The sequence below is a fragment of the Scyliorhinus torazame genome, chromosome 8 (assembly GCF_047496885.1).
Source record: "Scyliorhinus torazame isolate Kashiwa2021f chromosome 8, sScyTor2.1, whole genome shotgun sequence".
Classification (NCBI taxonomy): domain Eukaryota; kingdom Metazoa; phylum Chordata; class Chondrichthyes; order Carcharhiniformes; family Scyliorhinidae; genus Scyliorhinus; species Scyliorhinus torazame.
Window position 1 is genome coordinate 281,658,315 of NC_092714.1, and position 24,486 is coordinate 281,682,800.

General features: G+C 45.5%; 1 protein-coding gene across 1 annotated transcript in view; it reads left to right on the forward strand.

Annotated features, from left to right (window-relative positions):
* The window catches only part of fer1l4 (fer-1 like family member 4), a 527,478-nt gene that overhangs the window by 337,248 nt on the left and 165,744 nt on the right, over positions 1 to 24,486 (forward strand). The window contains exons 30-31 of the mRNA XM_072515422.1: positions 12,032 to 12,144; positions 17,599 to 17,727. Of these exons, the coding sequence (XP_072371523.1) occupies positions 12,032 to 12,144; positions 17,599 to 17,727 (242 nt within the window). The remainder of the gene's footprint in view (positions 1 to 12,031; positions 12,145 to 17,598; positions 17,728 to 24,486) is intronic.

The following is a 24,486-nucleotide window of genomic DNA, read 5'->3' on the forward strand; positions in this document are numbered from 1 at the left end:
TTCCGTTGCCCCCTAAAGATTTCCCAGTCCTCTAGTCTCCCACTAATCTTTGCTACTTTGTATGTTTTTCCCTTCAATTTGATACTCTCCCTTATTTCCTTAGATATCCACGGTCGATTTTCCCTCTTTTTACCGTCCTTCCTTTTTGTTGGTATAAACCTTTGCTGAGCACTGTGAAAAATCACTTGGAAGGTTCTCCACTGTTCCTCAACTGTTTCACCATAAAGTCTTTGCTCCCAGTCTACCTTAGCTAGTTCTTCTCTCATCCCATTGTAATCTCCTTTGTTTAAGCACAAAACTCTAGTGCTTGATTTTACCTTCTCACCCTCCATCTGTATTTTAAATTCCACCATATTGTGATCGCTCCTTCCGAGAGGATCCCTAACTATGAGATCCTGAATCAATCCTGTCTCATTACACAGGACCAGATCTAGGACCGCTTGTTCCCTCGTAGGTTCCATTACATACTGTTCTAGGAAACTATCGCGGATACATTCTATAAACTCCTCCTCAAGGCTGCCTTGACCGACCTGGTTAAACCAATCAACATGTGGATTAAAATCCTCCATGATAACTGCTGTACCATTTCTACATGCATCTGTTATTTCTTTGTTTATTGCCTGCCCCACCATAATGTTACTATTTGGTGGCCCATAGATTACTCCTATCAGTGACTTTTTCGCCTTACTATTCCTGATTTCCACCCAAATGGATTCAACCTTATCCTCCATAGCACCGATATCATCCCTTACTGTTGCCCGGATGCCATCCTTAAACAACAGAGCTACACCACCTCCCTTACCATCCACTCTGTCCTTCCGAAAGGTTTGATACTCTCGGATATTTAACTCCCAGTCGTGACCATCCTTTAACCATCTTGGATGTCACCCGCCATGTGCGCCCCATGGGCGCCGCCATCTTTGGCACCATCTTGGAACGCACCCCAGGACCCCTGCTCGCCAGGCCGTTCGCGGGCCGCCGTAACCGCCACCGCCGATCAGCCCTCCCACCACCTTCCGCAGCTTGCCTCCATCACCCTTGACCAGTCTCGGCCTCGCGACCGCACAGATGAATGGGCATGAGACGACCTGCCTCTTCGACTCCAGGAGCACGGAGAGTTTTATACACCCAGCTATGGGAACATAGAACATAGAACGATACAGCGCAGTACAGGCCCTTCGGCCCACGATGTTGCACCAAAACAAAAGCCATCTAACCTACACTATGCCATTATCATCCATATGCTTATCCAATAAACTTTTAAATGCCCTCAATGTAGGCGAGTTCACTACTGTTGCAGGTAGGGCATTCCACGGCCTCACCACTCTTTGCGTAAAGAACCTACCTCTGACTTCTGTCCTATATCTATTACCCCTCAGTTTAAAGCTATGTCGTGCCAGCCATTTCCATCCGCGGGAGAAGGCTCTCACTGTCCACCCTAACTAACCCCCTGATCATTTTGTATGCCTCTATTAAGTCTCCTCTTAACCTTCTTCTCTCCAACGAAAACAACCTCAAGTCCATCAGCCTTTCCTCATAAGATTTTCCCTCCATACCAGGCAACATCCTGGTAAATCTCCTCTGCACCCGCTCCAAAGCCTCCACGTCCTTCCTATAATGCGGTGACTAGAACTGTACGCAATACTCCAAATGCGGCTGTACCAGAGTTTTGTACAGCTGCAACATGACCTCCTGCCTCCGGAACTCAATCCCTCTACCAATAAAGGCCAACACTCCATAGGCCTTCTTCACAACCCTATCAACCTGGGTGGCAACTTTCAGGGATCTATGTACATGGACGCCTAGATCCCTCTGCTCATCCACACTTCCAAGAAGTTTACCATTAGCCAAATATTCCGCATCCCTGTTATTCCTTCCAAAGTGAATCACCTCACACTTCTCTACATTAAACTCCATTTGCCACCTCTCAGCCCAGCTCTGCAGCTTATCTATGTCCCTCTGTAACCTGCTACATCGTTCCACACTGTCGACAACACCACCGACTTTAGTGTCGTCTGCAAATTTACTCACCCACCCTTCTGCGCCTTCCTTTAGGTCATTGATAAAAATGACAAACAACAACGGCCCCAGAACAGATCCTTGTGGTACGCCACTTGTAACTGAACTCCATTCTGAACATTTCCCATCAACCACCACCCTCTGTCTTCTTTCAGCTAGCCAATTTCTGATCCACATCTCTAAATCACCCTCAATCCCCAGCCTCCAATTTTCTGCAATAGACTACCGTGGGGAACCTTATCAAACGCTTTACTGAAATCCATATACACCACATCAACTGCTCTACCCGCGTCTACCTGTTCAGTCACCTTCTCAAAGAACTCGATAAGGTTTGTGAGGCATGACCTACCCTTCACAAAGCCATGCTGACTATCCCTGATCATATTATTCCTATCTAGATGATTATAAATCTTGTCTCTTATAATCCCCTCCAAGACTTTACCCACTACAGACGTGAGGCTCATCGGTCTATAGTTGCCGGGGTTGTCTCTGCTCCCTTTTTTGAACAAAGGGACCACATTTGCTATCCTCCAGTCCTCTGGCACTATTCCTGTAGCCAATGATGACATAAAAATCAAAGCCAAAGGTCCAGCAATCTCTTTCCTGGCCTCCCAGAGAATCCTAGGATAAATCCCATCAGGCCCCGGGGACTTATCTATTTTCAGCCTGTCCAGAATTGCCAACACCTCTTCCCTACGTACCTCAATGCCATCTATTCTAATAGCCTGGGTCTCAGCATTCTCCTCCACAACATTATCTTTATCCTGAGTGAATACTGACAAAAAATATTCATTTAATATCTCGCCTATCTCTTCAGACTCCACACACAACTTCCCATCCCTGTCCTTGACTGGTCCTACTCTTTCCCTAGTCATTCGCTTATTCCTGACATACCTATAGAAAGCTTTTGGGTTTTCCTTGATCCTACATGCCAAATACTTCTCATGTCCCCTCCTTGCTCGTCTTAGCTCTCTCTTTAGATCCTTTCTCGCTACCTTGTAACTATCCATCGCCCCAACTGAAACTTCACACCTCATCTTCACATAGGCCTCCTTCTTCCTCTTAACAAGAGATTCCACTTCTTTGGTAAACCACGGTTCCCTCGCTCTACGCCTTCCTCCCTGCCTGACCGGTACATACTTATCAAGAACACGCAGTAGCTGATCCTTGAACAGGCTCCACTTATCCAGTGTGCCCAACACTTGCAGCCTACTTCTCCAACCTATCCCCCCCAAGTCACGTCTAATGGCATCATAATTGCCCTTCCCCCAGCTATAACTCTTGCCCTGCGGTGTATACTTATCCCTTTCCATCATTAACGTAAACGTCACTGAATTGTGGTCACTGTCCCCAAAGTGCTCTCCCACCTCCAAATCCAACACCTGGCCTGGTTCATTACCCAAAACCAAATCCAACGTGGCCTCGCCTCTTGTTGGCCTGTCAACATATTGTGTCAGGAAACCCTCCTGCACACACTGTACAAAAAACGACCCATCTAATGTACTCGAACTATATCTTTTCCAGTCAATATTTGGAAAGTTAAAGTCTCCCATAATAACTACCCTGTTACTTTCGCTCATATCCAGAATCATCTTCGCCATCCTTTCCTCTACATCCCTAGAACTATTAGGAGGCCTATAAAAAACTCCCAACAGGGTGACCTCTCCTTTCCTGTTTCTAACTTCAGCCCATACTACCTCGGAAGAAGAGTCCCCATCTAGCATCCTCTCCGCCACCGTAATACTGCTCTTGACTAGCAGCGCCACACCTCCCCCTCTTTTGCCTCCTTCTCTGAGCTTACTAAAACACCTAAACCCCGGAACCTGCAACATCCATTCCTGTCCCTGCTCTATCCATGTCTCCGAAATGGCCACAACATCGAAGTCCCAGGTACCAACCCATGCTGCCCGTTCCCCTACCTTATTTCGTATACACCTGGCATTGAAGTAGACACACTTCAAACCACCTACCTGAACACTGGCCCCCTCCTGCGACGGCAAATCTGTGCTCCTGACCGCTATACTCTCATTCTCCCGTAACCTAAAACTACAATCCAGGTTCCCATGCCCCTGCTGCATTAGTTTAAACCCCCGCAAAGAGCACTGCCCCCTCCCGGTTCTCCCCGTGACCCAGAAAATCTCCCTGTCCTCCGGATCCCATTCCGTACAGATCCGGGGGTACTGCGTCGCGACCCTCTAACTTCAGACTCTACGTCCTTCCCCATCTCTGCGCTGCCCTGTTACTGGGTCTCAATTTCCAGTGCCACCTCCAGAGCCTTACCCTGAAGTTCGGCGGACCCCTGCCCCCCCTCACCGTCTGTGGCCTCACTACCCTTAAGGTCGATCCACCCTCGCTCTTCCCGAACCTCACCCCGGACTGTAAGCCTGCCGCCACAAAAAACAGAAGGTGCAGTGCCCAGGACAGGACCTTTATCAGGTCGGAGGTCCAACGACTTCTGCGGGAAGGGGTCATTGAGGCCAGTAACAGCCCCTGGAGAGCTCAAGTGCTGGTCATTAAAACTGGGGAGAAGCACCGGATGGTCATCGACTACAGTCATACCATCAACCAGTACACGCAGCTCGATGCGTACCCTCTCCCCCGCATATCTGACATGGTCAACCAGATTGCGCAGTATCGAGTCTTCTCCACCGTTGACTTGAATTCCGCCTACCACCAGCTCCCCACCCGCCTGGAGGACCGCCAATACACTGCATTCGAAGCAGATGGCCGCCTCTACAATTTCCTTAGGGTTCCCTTCGGCGTCACCAATGGGGTCTCGGTCTTCCAGCGAGAGATGGACCGAATGGTTGACCAGTACGGGTTGCGGGCCACGTTCCCGTACCTATATAACGTCACCATCCGCGGCCATGACCAGCAGGACCACGACGCGAACCTCCAGAAATTCCTCCACAGCGCTAAACTCCATAACCTTACCTATAATAAGGAGAAATGCGTTTTCCGCACAACCCGCTGAGCCATTCTTGGCTACGTGGTGGAAAATGGAGTCCTAGGGCCTGACCCCAACCGCATGCGCCCCCTCATGGAACTCCCCCTCCCTCACTGTCCCAAGGCTCTGAAACGATGCCTGGGATTCTTCTCATATTACGCCCAGTGGGTCCCTAATTATACGGACAAGACCCGCCCACTCATCAAGTCTACTATTTTCCCCCTGACGGCTGAGGCCCGCCAGGCCTTCAACCACATCATGGCGGACATTGCCAAAGCCACGATGCATGCAGTCGACGAGTCCCTCCCATTTCAGGTGGAGAGCGACGCATCTGACGTGGTTCTGGCCGCACCCTCAACAGACCCGTGGCTTTCTTCTCCCGTACCCTCCATGCCTCTGAAATTCGTCACTCCTCTGTCGAAAAGGAAGCGCAACCCATTGTGGAGGCTGTGCGACATTGGAGGCATTACCTGGCCGGCAGGCGATTCACTCTCCTCAGTGACCAACGGTCGGTTGCCTTCATGTTTAGTAACACACAGTGGGGCAAGATTAAGAACGACAAGATCTTGAGATGGAGGATTGAGCTCCCCACCTATAACTACAAGATCTTGTATCGTCCTGGGAAGCTCAGTGAGCCCCCAGATGCCCTATCCCGCGGTACATGTGCCAGCGCACAAGTAGACCGACTTTGGGCTCTCCGCAACGACCTCTGCCACCCGGGGGTCACTCGGTTCTTCCACTTTATCAAGGCCCGCAACCTGCCTTACTCCATCGAGGAGATCAGGACAGTGACCAGGGACTACCAGGGCTGCGCGGAGTGCAAACCGCACTTCTACCGGCCGGACAGAGCACATCTGGTGAAGGCCTCCCGCCACTTTGAGCGCCTCAGCATCGATTTCAAAGGGCCCCTTCCATCCACTGACCGCAACGTGTACTTCCTCAACATCATTGATGAGTACTCCTGTTTCCCTTTCGCCATCCCATGCCCTGACATGAGTTCTGCCACTGTCATCAAGGCCCTACACAGTCTCTTCACCTTGTTCGGTTTCCCCACCTACATCCACAGTGATCGGGGTTCCTCGTTCATTGTTAAGTAATGGGTTAAGAGACATTGCAATTAGTTGTCTCATTTATGTTAAGTATCCATTAATTGACACTGATATGTAAAGGGGCTTCAGGTGGCCTCTGTCAGGTGATGTACAGTTAGAGTTTTGTGCAAAGGCTGTTGGAATTAAATAAATGTGTGTTTGTGAAAAAGGAGCAGAACTTTAGACTCTTCATATCATTAGCAACTAAAACATCTAACAATTGGTAGCAGAGGATGGTTGCTGTGTAAATGTGAAGGGTTGAAAGATGCAACTTTTCCAGATCAAACCAAGGAGTGAGTGAGAAAAGAAAAGGGATATATGGCTGAATCGAGGATAAAGATGGCTGGATATGACTATCCTCCCTTATTTTCTGAAAGGGAATCGTACGACCAATGGAGAAGTGCAGTAGTTATGTGGACTAAGGTAACTGCTTTGGGAAAGAGAAAACAAGGTATGGCATTGGCTCTTTCTCTACCATATGGCAGTAAAATCCGAAACAAAGTGCTTTCTGGAATTGGAAGAGTTAGACTCAGAAGAAGGTCTGGAGACTTTATTACATTATATGGAAAAGATTTATAAGAAAGATGACTTGTTAAGTGCGTATGAAGCATGGTCGGATCTTGATAAGTTCAGGAAAATGGAGGATATCTCCATGGAAGACTATATAATGGAATTTGGCAGACTATATAAAAGGCTGCAGAAACACAACCTAGAATTTCCACAGTCTGTGTTGGCCTTTAAATTACTTGACTGTGCTAGAGTGAGCAACATGGATAGGCTCCTGGTTTTGACAGGAGTTCAGTTTACTGATAAGGATATCTTATTCGAACAGATGACAAAAGCTTTACAAAAGTTTCTGGGGAAATATTCGATTCCGGTGGCTCTGATGACCCAAATAGGTCAGCCTGCAATAAGGCAGAATATGGAAGATACACTACTAACAGGATGGCAAAATTGTATGGCTACGAACAGGGCTCAAGACTATAAAAGGAGACCGACATAAGGAAATTATGAAGACAGAAACCCAGTTAGAACCTACAATAGGAAGATGAACCCCAGAAATGCACGGGGCATGATAAATCGATGTTTTCGATGTGAATCTCAATACCATTATGCTTTCAACTGTCCAACTCGTTATGATAGAGTGTTTGAAGCGACGCATGACACAGAAGAGTCAGAAGAGGAAAAAGATAGTGACTAGAAAGAAGGCATTGTCCTATTGACAAGCAGTTTTACACTGGTAATGAGGGTGTTGGTTGCAGAATCCTTCAACTGTGCTGTATTGGACAGTGGCTGCACATCTACTGTGTGTGGAATTGGCTGGTTAAAATGTTACCTGGACTCTTTGAATGCTGAAAATCGTAACAAGGTTAAGGAATTTGAAAGTTCCACAAGTTTCAGGTTTGGGGATGATAATACTCTGAAGTCGCTGAAAAGAGTGGTGATCCCTTGCAATATTGCCGGAGTGAATCATTTCATTAGCACGGATGTTGTATCAAGTGAGATACCTTTGCTTCTGAGCAGACCGTCGATGAAGAAAGCACACATGAAACTGGATATGGAACAGGATAAGGCAACAGTTTTTGGAAAGACGGTGGACTTACAATTTACACAGTCGGGACACTATTGTATTCCATTACTGACAAATAATATTTCAAGTAGAGTGGTTAAGGATGTGTTAATGGCAGTTGAAAATGGGACTTTAGCTGATAAAAAGCTTGTGGTATTAAACTGCATAGGCAATTTGCACATCCGTCTCCTCGGAGGCTGAAAAATTTATTAAAGGATGCAGGGGTAAGGGATGACGACTATACTAACCTGATAGAACAGGTTAGTGACCGCTGTGAAGTACATGCAAATAATTCATTGCAAATGGTTGGGTGCTATAGTCCTTATCAATTAGTGTTTGGTAGAAATCCTAAAATTCCGTCCATTTTGGATGACCAGCCTCCAGCTTGGGAGGTGGCTACAATTAGCTCTGGTTTTGCTGAACATTTAAACGTATTACATAGCAGTAGAAAAGCTTTTTTGGAAGCAGAAGTCTCTGAAAGAATTCGCAGAGCTTTAAGACATAACGTACGGCCATCAGATGCCATTTTTCAGCAAGGAGGCATGGTATACTATAAGAGAGACAATTCTAATGAATGGAAAGGCCCAGGAAAGATCATAGGCATAGATGGCAAAATAATTATTTTGCAGCATGGTAATCAAACTGTTAGGGTACATTCATCAAGGACAATGGGTAAAGATTACACATTTTCAAATTTAGACAGAGCAGACAGACACGACGAGGAACCAGAGTCATCTGGTACGCATGTGTTACAGAACTATGAGGACCAATTAACTGATATAGACAGGGTTTCTGTGGAGGAACACAACACTTCTGATGAATTAAAACAGGCCATTTTTCCGAAAGGGCAACTGCCAAAAGTTGGTACAAAAGTGACTTACTTGCCTGAAGGGTCTAGTCAATGGAAGGATGCAACTGTTATTACTAGAGCAGGGAAGGCCACTGGAAAGTATAAACATTGGTTGAATGTACAGCATTCAGGGGAAGGAGTCAAGACAATGGATTGGGAAAACAAAGTTCAAAAATGTAGGGCACAGAAACGCAGTGTCAGTTCAGATAGTACATCGGATGGTGAACAGGTCCGCAGGAAAAGGTCGAGAACTATTGAAAGGACATCCCACAGCAGAAGGGAAAGATCAAGCAGTAGCAGTACAGAACGAGATACCAGGCGGGAGAGGGGACGTAGTTTATCAAGATCTCGGAACATGAGTAGGACTATGAATACTAATAGGAGTAGAAGCCCATATGCACTTGAGATTTTGGTGGCTTCAAATAAATTAGATGAAAAAGTTATTAAAGAAGCTAAACAGGAAGAACTGCATAGTTGGAGTGAATTTGGGGTATACACGGGAGTACCAGATAGGGGACAATGAGCTCTATCCCACAGATGGATTTGCACGGAAAAGGTTCTTCCGGATGGAACTTATAAGGCAAAGGCCAGGCTTGTGGCAAGGGGATTTGAAGAAAACTTAGAAGATCAGGATTTCAGGGTAGATTCACCTACACCAGGAAAGGTTATTTTAAAGATCTTCTTGGCTCTATTAGCCACAAAGGCATGGGAATGCAAATCTATGGATATAAAAGCTGCCTTTTTGCAAGGGAAGCAGCTCCATCGAGACATTTTTCTCCGTCCTCCTAAAGAAGCAGCTAACACAGAAGGGGTACTCTGGAAGTTGAACAAATGTGTATATGGATTAAATGATGCATCTAGAGTCTGGTATTTTTCGGTCAGGTCAGTTTTGTTAAAATTAGGCTGTTGCCAGTTGAAAGCAGATCCTGCAATGTTTTACTGGCACTAAAAAGGAAATTTTTCTGGCATTTTTATGATGCATGTCGATGATTTTTTGTGGGGTGGGACTAGTGATTTTGAAGCTATTGTAATCTCTGGTTTGAGGAAAGAATTTAGGGTTGGAAGTCAGGCTTCCGGTGCATTTAAATATATTGGACTGGAAATTGGACAGACTAAGTTAGGGGCAACTTTACGTCAGCAATCTTATTTGGAAAGCATCAGCCCAATAGCAATTAGTCGTGGCCGAGTTTCACAAAAAGACGCAATGGTTTCAAAGATAGAAAAAGAGCAACTGCGAAGTTTAATTGGGCAACTGAACTGGTTAGGTAGACAGACTAGACCGGACGTGAGTTTTGATGTCTTAGAGTTGAGTACAAAAATGAATGATTCCAAAGTGGAAGACATAATAAGAGCAAATAAAGCGTTGGCCAAACTAAAAAATGCAGGAGTGTGTTTTGAAGTTCCCGGTTTTAGGTGACCTTAAGCACTTGAAACTCATAGTTTATAGTGATGCGTCCTACGCAAATTTATGTGATGGGGTTTCAAGCGCAGGAGGTTTTATAATTTTCCTTTTGGGGAACAATGGTAAATGTTGCCCGCTTGTGTGGGAAACAAAGAAAATAAGGAGAGTGGTAAAAAGCGCTTTGGCTGCAGAGACGTTAAGCCTTGTAGAGGTGGTGGATATGGCCTTTTATCTAAGTATGATATTGACAGAAATTTTGGGATTAGAGGATTTGGGTAATATACCTATTGACTGTCACATTGACAATAAATCCCTGTGGGAAAATGTGCACTCTACAAAAAGTGTCAATGAAAAGAGGTTACGGATAGACATCGCAAGTTTGAAGCAGATGTTGGACAGAGGGGAAATAACAAAAATTAAATGGGTCGACAGGAGCTATCAACTGTCAGACTGTTTTACGAAAAGAGTGGCGAGTTCACAGAAACTTTTGGATATTGTTAATGAAGGGCGCTTGTTTCTGTGACTTTTTTTTTTCCTTTCTCATCCAAACAAAAAAAAGGGGGGGGAAATCATGTGTGTGTTTTTGAGTTTCTTGAAATTTTGTTTTCACCTAATTTTTTTTTCTCCAAGGAAGGGGAGACTGTTAAGTAATGGGTTCAGAGATATTGCAATTAGTTGTCTCATTTATGTTAAGTATCCATTCATTGACACTGATATGTAAAGGGGCTTCAGGTGGCCTCTGTCAGGTGATGTGTAGTTAGAGTTTTGTGCAAAGGCTGTTGGAATGAAATAAATGTGTGTTTGTGAAAAAGGAACAGAACTTTAGACTCTTCATATCACAGCAACTAAAACGTCTAACATTCAAGAGTGACGAGCTGCATCAGTTCCTGCTCAGCAATAGCACCGCCTTGAGCAGGATGACCAGCTACAACCCCCGGGGAAACGGACAGGTGGAGAGGGAGAACACGACGGTCTGGAAGGCCGTCCTGCTGTCCCTTCGGTCTAAGAGTCTTCTGGTCTCCTGCTTACAGGAGGTCCTCCCCGATGCGCTCCACTCCATCCGGTCGCTCCTGTGCACTGCTACCAATGAGACCCCTCACGAACGTGTGTTTACCTTCCCCAGGAAGTCCACCTCCGGGGTCTCGCTCCCGACCTGGCTGACAGTTCCTGGGCCCGTCCTCCTACGGAAGCATGTGAGGAGCCATAAATCGGACCCTCTTGTTGAAAAATTCCTCCTCCTCCATGCGAACCCACAGTACGCAAACGGGCGGCAGGACATGGTCTCCCTCCGCGACCTGTCATCCGCTGGTTCCCCATCCACCATCACCACCACCCCCGACCTGGTGCCGTCTCCCCTCCCCCCCCTCCGGTCGTCACCCCCGCCCATGCACCGTTCCCCACCCCCACCCTGGCAGCGCCGGTCCCCCCCACCGGCTCCACTACTGGGTGAAGAAGGAGAGGACAACACGCTCCCAGAGTCGCAGGTACCCACATCGGCGCCCACAGCACAGCCGGGGCTGAGGCGATCGCGGCGGAGATCAAAGCCCCCGACAGACTCGACTTGTAACTTCGCTTCACCCCCACTGGACTATTTTTTAAACAGGGGGTGAATGTGGTAAACCACTGTTCTTACACTACAGGTACTACGGTACACTGACAGTCTTTACAGTAAATCCCGGCCTGCTGTCTCCACCCAGCAGGCTCTGTATAAAAGTGTACGCTCTCCTGCACTGCCCCATTCTTGGGTCCAGCTGCAGGAGGCTTAACATCTAGCACAATAAAGCCACAATAGTTACCATTTGTCTCGTAGTCATTGATGGTACATCAAAATGTCACCGAGATCAAGCAGCTGCTTGACATTCGTTAGTTATTTACAGCACAGAAGGAGGCCATTCGGCACATCGTGCCTGCACCGGCTCCCAAAAGAGCAACCAAGCTCGTCTCATTCCCCAGCACTACCTCCGGAGCTCTCTTTATCAAAACATCTATTTCTGATTCAGGGCCCTCATCAAACTCTTCCCAATGAAATGAATTTCCACAATGTTCTTTTTGCTTCAGCTTCCCATCATTTGCAGTTTTTTGTCAATCTTTCAATCTTGTAATTTAATATTTCGTCTGGGTCAGACATTCAGCATCATTTTCATTTCCTTTGCAGAAAAAGCGCACAATCTCCCATTTTCCAACGGCAAAGCACAGACTCGAATCACAATCTCTGAACCAGAAATAGCATTTTCTGAGAATAAGAAAAGGCCTCTTGATGTTCTGAAGGTAAGTGTAATCTGTCCTCCTGCACTATGTTTTCATGTATGGAACAATCTGTCTGGAATGTACGCAGAACAATACTTTTCACTGTACCTCGCTACATGTGACAATAAATCAAATGAAATAAAATCACTGCTCACAAAGTCCAGACACATCTGTGTGTTTGGCGAGTTCTAGCTGCCTACTGGAGCAATCAGTACTAATGAGCATCACCGCCTCTTACTAGTCAAACCTCTGCTGCTAATATCTCCTGGAGATGACCAGTCATAAGTTGAGTAACCTGCTACTCTGCTCCCCCTCTATCAATCATAGAATTTACAGTGTAGAAGGCCATTTGAGTCTGCACCGGCTATTGGAAAGAGCACCCTACTTAAGCCCACACCTCCACCCTTTCCCCGTAACCTCACTTAACCTAAGGGCAATTTCACCTTGCACATTCACTCCCTCCAGAATTGACGCACAGTAGCAGCAGTGCGTACCATATAGAACAGTGTTCTTCAAACTTTTTTTCCAGGGACCCATTTTTACCGACTGGCCAACCTTCGGGACCCAACCTGGCCGACATGCGCCACCCACGCCGGCCGACCATTGCGACCCACGCCGGCCGACCTGAGCGACCCACCATTTTCTCTTACCTTGTTTGCTGCTGACAAAAATGGAGGAAATGGTTTTGGGTCCCTTTGCTAGAGCTGTTAGGGAGAGTTTAAACTAATGTGGCAGGGGGATGGGAACCGATGCAGGAAGTTGGAAGGTAGTAAAACAGGGACAGAAACAAAAGGCAGTAAGGGGGAAAGTGTAAGGCAGAGAAGCCATAGTCAAAAATCAAAAAGGGCGACAGTACAAGGTACAGTGACTGAGGGGAGCTCAGTGAATAGGACCAGTAATACTAAAAGGAATAAAACGGGAAGTAAAAACATTAATGGTAAGCGACGCGGCAGGTTGTTACATGAAGATATGGGTTCAACGACAAGGAGAATTAGGAGAAAAGTTAAGAGGAAATATAACTTAGGAGAGGTTACTGATTGAGGTGTTAAGATTCAGAACAGAGGTAAAAAAGCCAACATAAGTGCACTTTACCTGAATGCTCATAGTATTCGGAATAAGGTAAATGTGTTGATGGAGCAAATCATCGTCAATGACTATGATTTAGTGGCCATTACTGAAACATGGTTAAAGGATGGTCATGACTGGGAGTTAAATATCCAAGGGTATCAAACTATTCAGAAGGACAGAGTGGATGGTAAGGGAGGTGGTGTAGCTCTGTTATTTATGGATGACATCCGGGCAATAGTAAGGGATGATATCGGTGCTATGGAGGATAAGGCTGAATCCATTTGGGTGGAAATCAGGAATAGTAAGGTGAAAAAGTCACTGATAGGAGTAGTCTATAGGCCACCAAATAGTAACATTATGGTGGGGCAGGCAATAAACAAATAAATAACGGATGCATGTAGAAATGGTACAGCAGTTATCATGGGGGATTTTAATCTACATGTTGATTGGTTTAACCAGGTCGGTCAAGGCAGGCTTGAGGAGGAGTTTATAGAATGTATCCGCGATAATTTCCCAAAACAGTATGTAATGGAACCCACGAGGGAACAAGCGGTCCTAGATCTGGTCCTGGGTAATGAGACAGGATTGACTCATGATCTCATAGTTAAGGATCCTCTCGGAAGGAGGGATCACAATATGGTGGAATTTAAAATACAGATGGAGGGTGAGAAGGTAAAATCAAACACTAGTGTTTTGTGCTTAAACAAAGATTGCAATGGGATGAGAGAAGAACTAGCTAAGGTAGACTTGGAGCAAAGGTTTATGGTGAAACAGTTGAGGAACAGTGAAGAACCTTCCGAGCGATTTTTCACAGTGCTCAGCAAAGGTTTATACCAACAAAAAGGAAGGACGGTAGAAAGAGGGAAAATCGACCGTGGATACCTAAGGAAATAAGGGAGAGTATCAAATTGAAGGGAAAAGCATACAAAGTGGCAAAGATTAGTGGGAGACTAGAGGACTGGGAAATCTTTAGGGGTCAACAGAAAGCGACTAAAAAAGCTATAAAGAAGACTAAGATAGACTATGAGAGTAAACTTGCTCAGAATATAAAAACAGATAGTAAAAGTTTCAACAAATATAGAACACAAAAGAGAGTGGCTAAGGTAAATATTGGTCCTTTAGAGGATGAGAAGGGAGATTTAATAATGGGAGATGAGGAAATGGCTGAGGAACTGAACAGGTTTTTTGGGTCGGCCTTCACAGTGGAAGACACAAATAACATGCCAGTGACTGATGGAAATGAGGCTATGACAGGTGAGGACCTTGAGAGGATTGTTATCACTAAGGAGGGAGTGATGGGCAAGCTAATGGGGCTAAAGGTAGACATGTCTCCTGGCCCTGATGGAATGCATCCCAGAGTGCTAAAAGAGATGGCTAGGGAAATTGCAAATGCACTAGTGATAATTTACCAAAATTCACGAGACTGTGGGGTGGTCCCGGCGGATTGGAAATTAGCAAACGTGACACCACTGTTTAAAAAAGGAGGTAGGCGGAAAGCGGGTAATTATAGGCCAGTGAGCTTAACTTCGGTAGTAGGGAAGATGATGGAATCTATCATCAAGGAAGAAATAGCGAGGCATCTGGATGAAAATTGTCCTATTGGGCAGACGCAACATGGGTTCATAAAGGGCAGGTCGTGCCTAACTAATTTAGTGGAATGTTTTGAGGACATTACCAGTGCGATAGATAATGGGGAGCCAATGGATGTGGTATATCTGGATTTCTAGAAAGCCTTTGACAAGGTGCCACACAAAAAGTTGCTGCATAAGATAAAGATGCATGGCATTAAGGGTAAAGTAGTAGCATGGATAGAGGATTGGTTAATTAATAGAAAGCAAAGAGTGGGGATTAATGGGTGTTTCTCTGGTTGTCAATCAGTAGCTAGTGGTGTCCCTCAGGGATCAGTGTTGGGCCCACAATTGTTCACAATTTACATCGATGATTTGAAGTTGGGGACCAAGGGCAATGTGTCCATGTTTGCAGACGACACTAAGATGAGTGGTAAAGCAAAAAGTGCAGAGGATACTGGAAGTCTGCAGAGGGATTTGGATAGGCTAAGTGAATGGGCTAGGGTCTGGCAGATGGAATACAATGTTGACAAATGTGAGGTTATCCATTTTGGTAGGAATAACAGCAAAAGGCAGGAGTCACAAAAAGTTGGTTTACAGGTGCAACAGGTGATGAAGGCGGCAAATGGAGTTTTGTCCTTCATTGCTAGAGGGATGGGAGTTTTAGACTAGGGAGGTTATTCTGCAATTGTATAAGGTGTTAGTGAGGCCACACCTGGAGTATTGTGTTCAGTTTTGGTCTCCTTACTTGAGAAAGGACGTACTGGTACTGGAGGGTGTGCAGAGGAGATTCACTAGGTTAATCCCAGAGCTGAAGGGGTTGGATTACGAGGAGAGGTTGAGTAGACTGGGACTGTACTTATTGTAATTTAGAAGGATGAGGGGGGATCTTATAGAAACATATAAAATTATGAAGGGAATAGATAGGATAGATGCGGGCAGGTTGTTTCAACTGGCGGGTGAAAGCAGAACTAGGGGCATAGCCTCAAAATAAGGGGAAGTAGATTTAGGACTGAGCTTAGGAGGAACTTCTTCACCCAAAGGGTTGTGAATCTATGGAATGTCTTGCCCAGTGAAGCAGTAGAGGCTCCTTCATTAAATGTTTTTAAGATAAAGACAGATAGTTTTTTGAAGAATAAAGGGATTAAGGGTTATGGTGTTCGGGCCGGAAAGTGGAGCTGAATCCACAAAAGATGATCTCATTGAATGGCGGAGCAGGCTCGAGGGGCCAGATGGCCTACTCCTGCTCCTAGTTCTTATGTTCTTATGTTTGGCCCTCGTACACGCTCCTCCAATGGAACCTGTTGGATGAAGGTGAAGCCTTCCGGTGTTGGAAAGTATGGAGTCTCCAACTGTCCAAAGTTCTGTATGTTCTTCCTGTAAAATTTTATCAAATACAATCCCCCCCAAACTTGTAAAATAAATAAAAATAAAATGAATAAAATAAATGAAAAAAATAAAAATTAAATAAATACAATAAATGAATAAAATGAATAAACACCCCCGAACTTGTAAAACAAAAAGCTGCGACCATTTAAAAAAAAAAAAGCAGCCGCACTGCGCATGCGAGGCCGATCATTGGGGCGCACGCGCATAGTTTTGCGCATGCGCGCCAATGATCTGGGACGCGTGCGCAGTGCGGCTGCATTTTCTTTTACATGTTCGCGGTCATTTTGAAGGCAGCTTGCAGCCAGCGTTCTTAACAGCCGGCTGCTGCGGCTGCAGCGGCTGCTGCGGCTGCTGCGCGCAGATTTGCGCGATCGGGAATGCAATCCTCCCGACACCCGCCCGCGACCCACCTGAGGGTCGCGCCCCCGAGTTTGACAATGTCTGATATAGACGATGCACTGCAGGAACTCACCAAGACTCCTTCAACAGCACCTAGGAGGACAGGGGTGAGAGCGTAACATACGTAATTGTGAACCAGTAATCCATTTTACATCTCTTTCAACACCAGTGTATATTTCCATTAACTTCCCATGAGGACGTATGTGTGTTTGTCAGAGTCATATCTGCGAGTTTGTGTCTGTGTGAGTGTGTGAACGTGGGAGTATGCATATGTGCAAGGGTGTGTTGTATGAATGTGAAATGAAAAATGAAATGAAAATCGCTTATTGTCACAAGTAGGCTTCAAATGAAGTTACTGTGAAAAGCCCCTAGTCGCCACATTCCGGCGCCTGTTCGGGGAGGCTGGTACGGAATGTGAGCGAGAGAGTGTGTGGGCATGAGTGTGAGCAAGAGTGTGTGTATGAATGAATGTGAACAAGAGTGTTTGCAAGGATATGAGTGCATGAGTGTGAGTCATGGTGTGTGTGCATGTGCAAGGGTGTGAGTGCATGAGTATGAGTCAGTGTGTGTGCATGGATGTGAGTTGGTGTGTGTGCATGGGTGTGAGTTGGTGTGTGTGCATGGGTGTGAGTCGGTGTGTGTGCATGCAAATCAATGAGAACACTGGGTATGGGCGTCATTGGGCTCAGTTGCAATATCTCGTCCCATAAGCAGTTCCCTGACTCAATATAAAAGATGAAACTAGACGGAAATAAAACAGAAAGAGCTCGAAATACTCAGCCAGACTGGCATAAATGGTGAAGGGAGAAACAGTTAACTTTGTGAGTTGATTAAGAAGAGATATACGGACACGAAATGTTAATCTGTTTCTCTCTCCACAGACGTGACCAGACCCGCTGAGTTTATTCAGCATTTTCTGTTTTTATTTCAATTTCCAGCATCCGCAGTATTTTGCTTTTATAACTGTGGAACTGGACTGAGTTTGGGTGGAATGCCAAACCCTGAGGGAAAGAAACACATTTTGAACAGACCTAACTTTCTTTTCTATCAGATTCCGCTGAAGAAACTGCCACTAAAACCAAAATTAGCAAAGGATGAACCTGAAGAATATGAGGAGAAAATCGACCTAGAGGAATTGGATTGGTGGTCGAAGTATTATGCATCTCTGGAAGAGATGACAGTGAGTGTTATTATCTACTTACAGAAACACCAAAAATTATGCTTATGGGGCATTGGTATTAAAAAGCTTTCCAAATGTTACACAACGTGCATGAAGTCACGATGCCAGCTCATTGAGGCTGTTTGGGTTAGTCATCTCAGATTCAGGTTGACTCCAGGTCAGAAAGTTTGCATTCTCCTAAGTCCGTAACTTGATTGTCTAGTCTACAATTCCAGCTGAGATATTACAAGTTCATCCCAATTTTCTCTTCCATTTGTCCTTGCAAGATTCAGAGTCATTACAACACAGAAGGAGGTTATTCAGCCCATCAAATTCATACCAGCTCTCTGCAGAAACAAAATTATGAGGGGCATAGATGAAGTAGATGTGGAAAAACCTTTCCCCTTGGTGGAGGGATCAATGAACAGGGAACATAGATTTACGGTAAGGAGCAGGAGGTTTAGAGGGGATGTGAGGAAAAACCTTTTCATCTAGAGGGTGGTGGGAGTCTGTACTCTGCTGCCTGAAAGGGTGGTGGAGGCAGAGGTGTAGTGGCGGGTTAGGGTTAGGGTTAGGGTTCGAATCCCACAACGGCAGTTGATGAAAGATGAATTCAATTTTTAAAAATCTGGAATTAAAAGTCTAATGATGACCATGAAACCATTGTTGATTGTTGTAAAAACCCATCTGGTTCACTAATGCCCTTTAGGGAAGGAAATCTGCCGTCCTTACCTGGTCTGGCCTACATGTGACTCCAGACCCACAGCAATGTGGTTGACTCTTAAATAACTTTGAAATGGCCCAGCAGCCACTTAGTTCAAGGGCAATTAGCGATGGGCAATAAATGTTGGCCAAGCAACACCCACATCTCATGAATGAATTTTAAATAACTTGCAATACCAAGGCAGACAAGGACAAGTGCTGGAAAATAGGATTAGAATAGTTAGGTGGTTGTTTTTGAGGAGTGCAGACCCGATGGGCCGAAGGACCTTTTCTGTGCTGTAGACCTCGATGACTCTAATCCAGCCCACCCCACTCTTCCCCACACTCTCTGTGTAAACTTGCAAGTTTATTTTCCTCAAGTGCTCATCCAATTTACTTTTTAAATCATTTATCGTCTCTGCTTCCACCACCCTCCTGAGCATCGAGTTCTGGACCATTACTGCTCAAAGGAATAAAGATTCTCCTCATACCCTCATTGCAATTGTTGCCCAAAATCTGATAACTGTGTATCCTAGTCCCTATGCCATCATCTAATGCCAATAGCTTTATTTTGCCTATCTTATCTAAACCTGTCATCATCTTGTACACTTCAAATCTCCTTTACTCTAAGATAAACATCCCCAGCTTCTTGTACTAAACTTGTAGTTCACATTTCTCATCCATCACTTGAACCATTCTGGGTAAACACTCTCGGCACCCTCTCAAGGACCCTCATATCCTTCCTAAAGTGTGACTAGAATTGGACATGTGATTCTCACACAGCCATTGGTGCTTATAGCTCAACACAATATTCACCACACTTTGAGCATTTATATACATGTTAAACCTGTTCTTCGATACCTCATAGTCCTTCTTAGTCTGGACCTATAGAATGTGGTCCTACCTCCTTCTCCAGCATTATTCAATAATCTCACTCCTTAATGCAACTTATTCCTTTTTCTAGTTTTATATTCTGCCGTCCATTTCCCAGCTAATTTAGTTTAAACTCTGATCACCTCTAACACCAATTGGCTACAACACTATCGTAGCCCCATGTTCATCTACCTGTCTCTGTTACGATACACTGGGCGAGTGCACGGTCAATTCCAGCCCCACATGCCCCGGGGTCACAACACAAGTGAATTAACCAATAATTCTTATAAAAATACCCCAAATCTGTGGCCCTTGGCTGCCCAATAATCATAGTTACCAGGTTTATAAATGTTAACACAATTACTGTTTATAACAAGAACTATAATGAAATATGCAGGAAATGGTCAATAACAAGCTAATACCTACTACCCACTTTAGCTGTCCCACCTCTACCCACACACAAGACAGTACGAAGTCTTACAACACCAGGTGAAAGTCCAACAGGTTTGTTTCAAATCACTAGCTTTCGGAGCACTGCTCCTCAGGTGAATGGAGCAGTGCTCCGAAAGCTAGTGATTTGAAACAAACCTGTTGGACTTTAACCTGTTGTTGTAAGACTTCTTACTGTGCTCACCCCAGTCTAACGCCGGCATCTCCACATCATCACACACAAAACAGACAAACATAAAGGGGGGGGGGGCGGATGGTGTGTAAAATAATAAGGATGAAAGTCAAAAGATGGATCTTTGCTTCCGATTGCTTGCTGATTAGTTTGTAGCCGATAATGATTTTTGCACATTCATTCATTCAGGGTCCCTATATTTAGGAAAATGCAGAACTGACCGGCAGTACGCTTTCTGGAGAGACCCCATTTCTCATCAAACTGGGCCTCCAGCTCGAGGTTCACATTCAGGCTTATATCTTTCTGGAGAGACACTTTATTTCACATCAGACGCTGCTTTCAGCTGGTAGTCTGATTTCACGGCTCTGCAGTCTCATTAGAACAGCATTCAGACTTGTTGAGAGAGAGTCAGCCCTCACAGAGGCCTTCTGCAGAGAATTAGCTGGATCTGTTTGGAGAAGGTTGGTTGGATCTCTTCACTGACTGCCAGAATCAAAACTGAGGGGCCGGCACGGTGGTGCAGTGGTTAGCACTGCTGCCTCACGGCACTGAGGATCCAGGTTCGATCCCGGCCCCGGGTCACTGTCCGTGTGGAGTTTGCACATTCTCCCCATGTTTGCAAGGGTCTCACCCCCACAACCCAAAGATGTGCAGGGTAGGTGGAGTGGCCGCGCTAAATTGCAGCTTAATTGAAAAAAAAGAATTGGGCACTCTAAATTTTTTTTTTAAAGAATCAAAACTGAAACCAAACTCAAGCCTTGGAATTCAGAAAAACATATCAGTGGGTTCAGATCCAGTCACTACCTATTACAGGGCAGAGCACAGCCTTTTGGGCTAATTCATTGATCACCAGCCAAATCAATCAAACCTAGTCCTCGCTGAAGCTGGCCAGTCTGCAATCACCACTTTAAACCAGTACAGCCTTCCGGATTCTTCTGTTTGAATTAAAGATACAGGCCTCTTACAGGTTGCTTGCCTTAAAGTGAAATGTCCATCAAATATCCATAGATCAAAAGTGCAACAGCAAAATAAAAGAGTAAATAAGGGAATAAACATTTTTCATCAAGTCAAGCTCACCCCATGTCCAAAACTCTCACCATGAACCTCTTTTCTCTTTCCAATTTCTGTCTGAACTTCTCCCACTTCTCTCTAAGATCATCTCCTCAATGAGATTCACCCTGAACTCCCTCAATCATGTTACCATGAAACTGAATTTCTTTCTCTTATGATAATTGTCCAGTAGTAGTAATCCAGGAGGAACACTGTGAGATATTGGATGGGATAATCATAAAGAGAGAGGAAATCCTTGAAAGATTAAAATCCTTGAAAATTGATAAGACGCCAGGGCCAGAGGAATTGTTTCCGAGGTTGCTGAAGGATGTCAAGGAGGAGATGGCAAATGCTCTGAGGATGATTTTCCAATCCTCACTAGTCACAGGGGAGGTACTGGAGAACTGGGGAAATGCAACCATGGTTCTATTATTTAAAGAGGATCGAAGGATATGCCAAACAATTATAGGCCAGTTAGTCTTACATCAGCAGTGGGCAAATTAGTAGAATCAATGCTGAGAGATAGGATTAACTGTCCCATAGAAAGGCAAGGAAGGTCTTACCTCACAAAATTGTTTGAATTCTTTGAGGGAGTAACAAGAAGGGTTGATGAAGGTAGTGCAGTGAATGTTGTGTACATCGATTTTAGCAAGGTGTTTGACAAAGTTACACATGACAGATTGGTCAAGAAAGTGAAAGCCCATGGGATACAGGGCAATGTGGCAAACTGGATAAAAATTTGGCCACTAACAGGAAACAAAGGAAATGGTCGATGGTTGCCCTGTAATTGGAAAGTTGTTTCAACTTGTGTTCCACAGGGCTCGGTGTTGGGACCTTTACTGTGTGTGTTATATATTAACGATTTGGACGCGAAATTGGGAAGCATGATTGGAAAATTTGCAGATGACACAAAGGTTAGCCGAGTGGTGGACAGTGTAGAGGATAGCTATGATCTCCAAAATGATATAGATGGGTTGGTGGAATGGCTGATAAAGTGGCAGGTGGAATTTAACACAGAGATGTGTGAGGTCATACATTTGGGAGGTCAAACCGTTATAGGGAGTACAGAATAAATGGGAATATACTAAGAGGGGTAGATGAAGTGAGAGATCTTGGTGTACAGGAACCCAGGTCCCTAATGGCAGCAGTTAAAGTTCAAAGTTGACTTTAACCTGGTGTTGTAAGACTTCTTACTGTCTTGTGCGTGGGTAGAGGTGGGATGGAATGCTCTCCTTCATTGGCAGAGCTATAGAATATAAAAGTTGGAGTTGTATAAAACACTGGTGAGGCCACGACGGGAGTATTGTGTGCCGTTCTGGTCACCACATTACAGGAAGGACGTTATTGCTCTGGAGAGAGTGCAGAGGAGGTTTACAAGAATGTTGCCAGGGCTGGAAAAGTGTAGCTACGAGGAGAGATTGGATAGATTGGGGTTATTTTCCTTGGAACAAAGAAGGCTGAGGGGTGACTTAATTGAGGTGGACAAAATTATAAGGGGAAGAAATAAAGTGGACAGGATAAATTTGTTTCTCATTGGTGGAGAATTCTAGAACCAGGGACATAGATTCAGTAATAATAACAATAATCTTTATTATTGTCACAAGTAGGCTTCCATTAACACTGCAATGAAGTTACTGTGAAAAAACCCCTAGTCGCCACATTCCGGCACCTGTTCAGGTACTCAGAGGGAGAATTCAGAATGTCCAATTCACCTAACAAGCACGTCTTTTGGGACTTGTGGGAGGAAACCGGAGCACCCGGAGGAAACCCACGCAGACACGGGGAGAACGTGCAGACTCCACACAGACAGTGGCCCAAGCCGGGAATCGAACCTGGGACCCTGGAGCTATGAAGCAACAGTGCTAACCACTGTACTAACCATTGTGCTTATGTGTCTGGTGGGGTGAATAGTCCTTTCAGAACGCTCAACTGCAGGACAGGACCCTCCCTCACTACAACAATGATTGCTAGAAATCCAATTTGCAGCTTGGTTCTGGATTTTCCAAATAGGCAGGAGTCGCACTTTTGTCACGTCACTTGGAGCTCTGAATTGTAAAGGGGATCTGTTAGAACATTTGTCATTTACCCCAAATCTCACCCCATAGTTTGACTTTGCTGTTGTTGAATAAAGCTCAGAAAGTGCAAAGTGCCCTTTGTCCCTTTCCTAAACAGTCCAAAAAGAGCCTATCCAGTCTTAAGTTAGCAGGAGCCATGACCCTCAGTACTGACCAAAAATCAAATGACCAGACCTTTGTATCATCTAAACAATATCCCTCGACAAGGCCCATAATTCCGACACTTGGCAGCCACTGTCATATCCCAATGATTACCCATTAATTCCAAGTAACAGAGCAGCAGGCAAGTCTGCCAATGGCACAAATTGCAAAAATATTGCGAGATAAAAATTTCAAGGTAAGAGGCCGAAGGTGGAGAGGGGACACGAGGAAGAACTGTTTTACGCAGAGGGTAGTGGGGAGCCTGGAATTCGCTGCCCGAGTTGGTGTTGGATGCAGAGACCTTAAACTCTTTTAAAAAGTACCTGGATCGCCACCTTAAGTTCTCAAAGCTACAGGGCTATGGACCGGGTGCAGGAAGGGCACCTGGGTATCCTTGGGCTAGCATGGACAAAATGGCCCAAATAGCCTCCTGTGCTGTAACGTTTCTATGATTCAAGCTGATACTGTAAATGGTACCCACTCCCCGACACTCAACATCCATTTCAAAGCTGTCATAGTCGGCCCTGATCTCAGAAAACCCCAGCACAAGCCTGTGGTGGGTTCCAGTGGTTAATAAAAGGGTTTATTGATGAAAGGCAAAAGCAGTTAGATAACAGGCACAGGACAATATACAACAGGTCGTTACACTTCAGCTCCCAGGTCCGTACTGCCCGGGTCCTTCTCCCAGGACCCCGCGCAAACTCCCCATTGGCCTGGGTTTGTGCGCTCCTGTGTGATTGGCCCCGAGCTGCACAGGTGGTTCATGGAGCACAGCCCTTCATGTGGCCAGGCTACCACATTCTCCCCCCCCCCCCCCCCCAGTCCCTTAATACACAACCCAAAACTATGTACAAAAGTTAAATTTACTAACAGGCCCAAGCAAGGAAAGAGGTGCCAGCAAAATCAATCAGCCTTCCTGGAATTCCGTAGTCCAACCACAGGCTTGCCACTCATTTGGGCAATCGAGTGTTTCACAGTCGAAGCCACCTCAGGAGGACCCACTGCAGTGACAGGTGAGCGAGCCTCACTACCCTCGACAGACGCACCAGGTTGAATGGGAACAGCAGCCCCTGGTTTCTCCCGGCTGGACTGAGTTACCGAGTATTCACGATGGTCGCTGGACCCCACCCCCGCTCCACCCCCCCCCACTCCACTCTTGGCCCCCCCACCCCCTACCCCCCACTCCACACACCCCGCGCACTCTTCTGGGAGGCCTGGTCTGCCTCCTCCCTCCAAACAAAATTTAGAAACGCAAGATACAATCAGATTGTCAAATGACGGCCATGAACAGTCCAGCTGGTGCGACCCTGTGGCTGA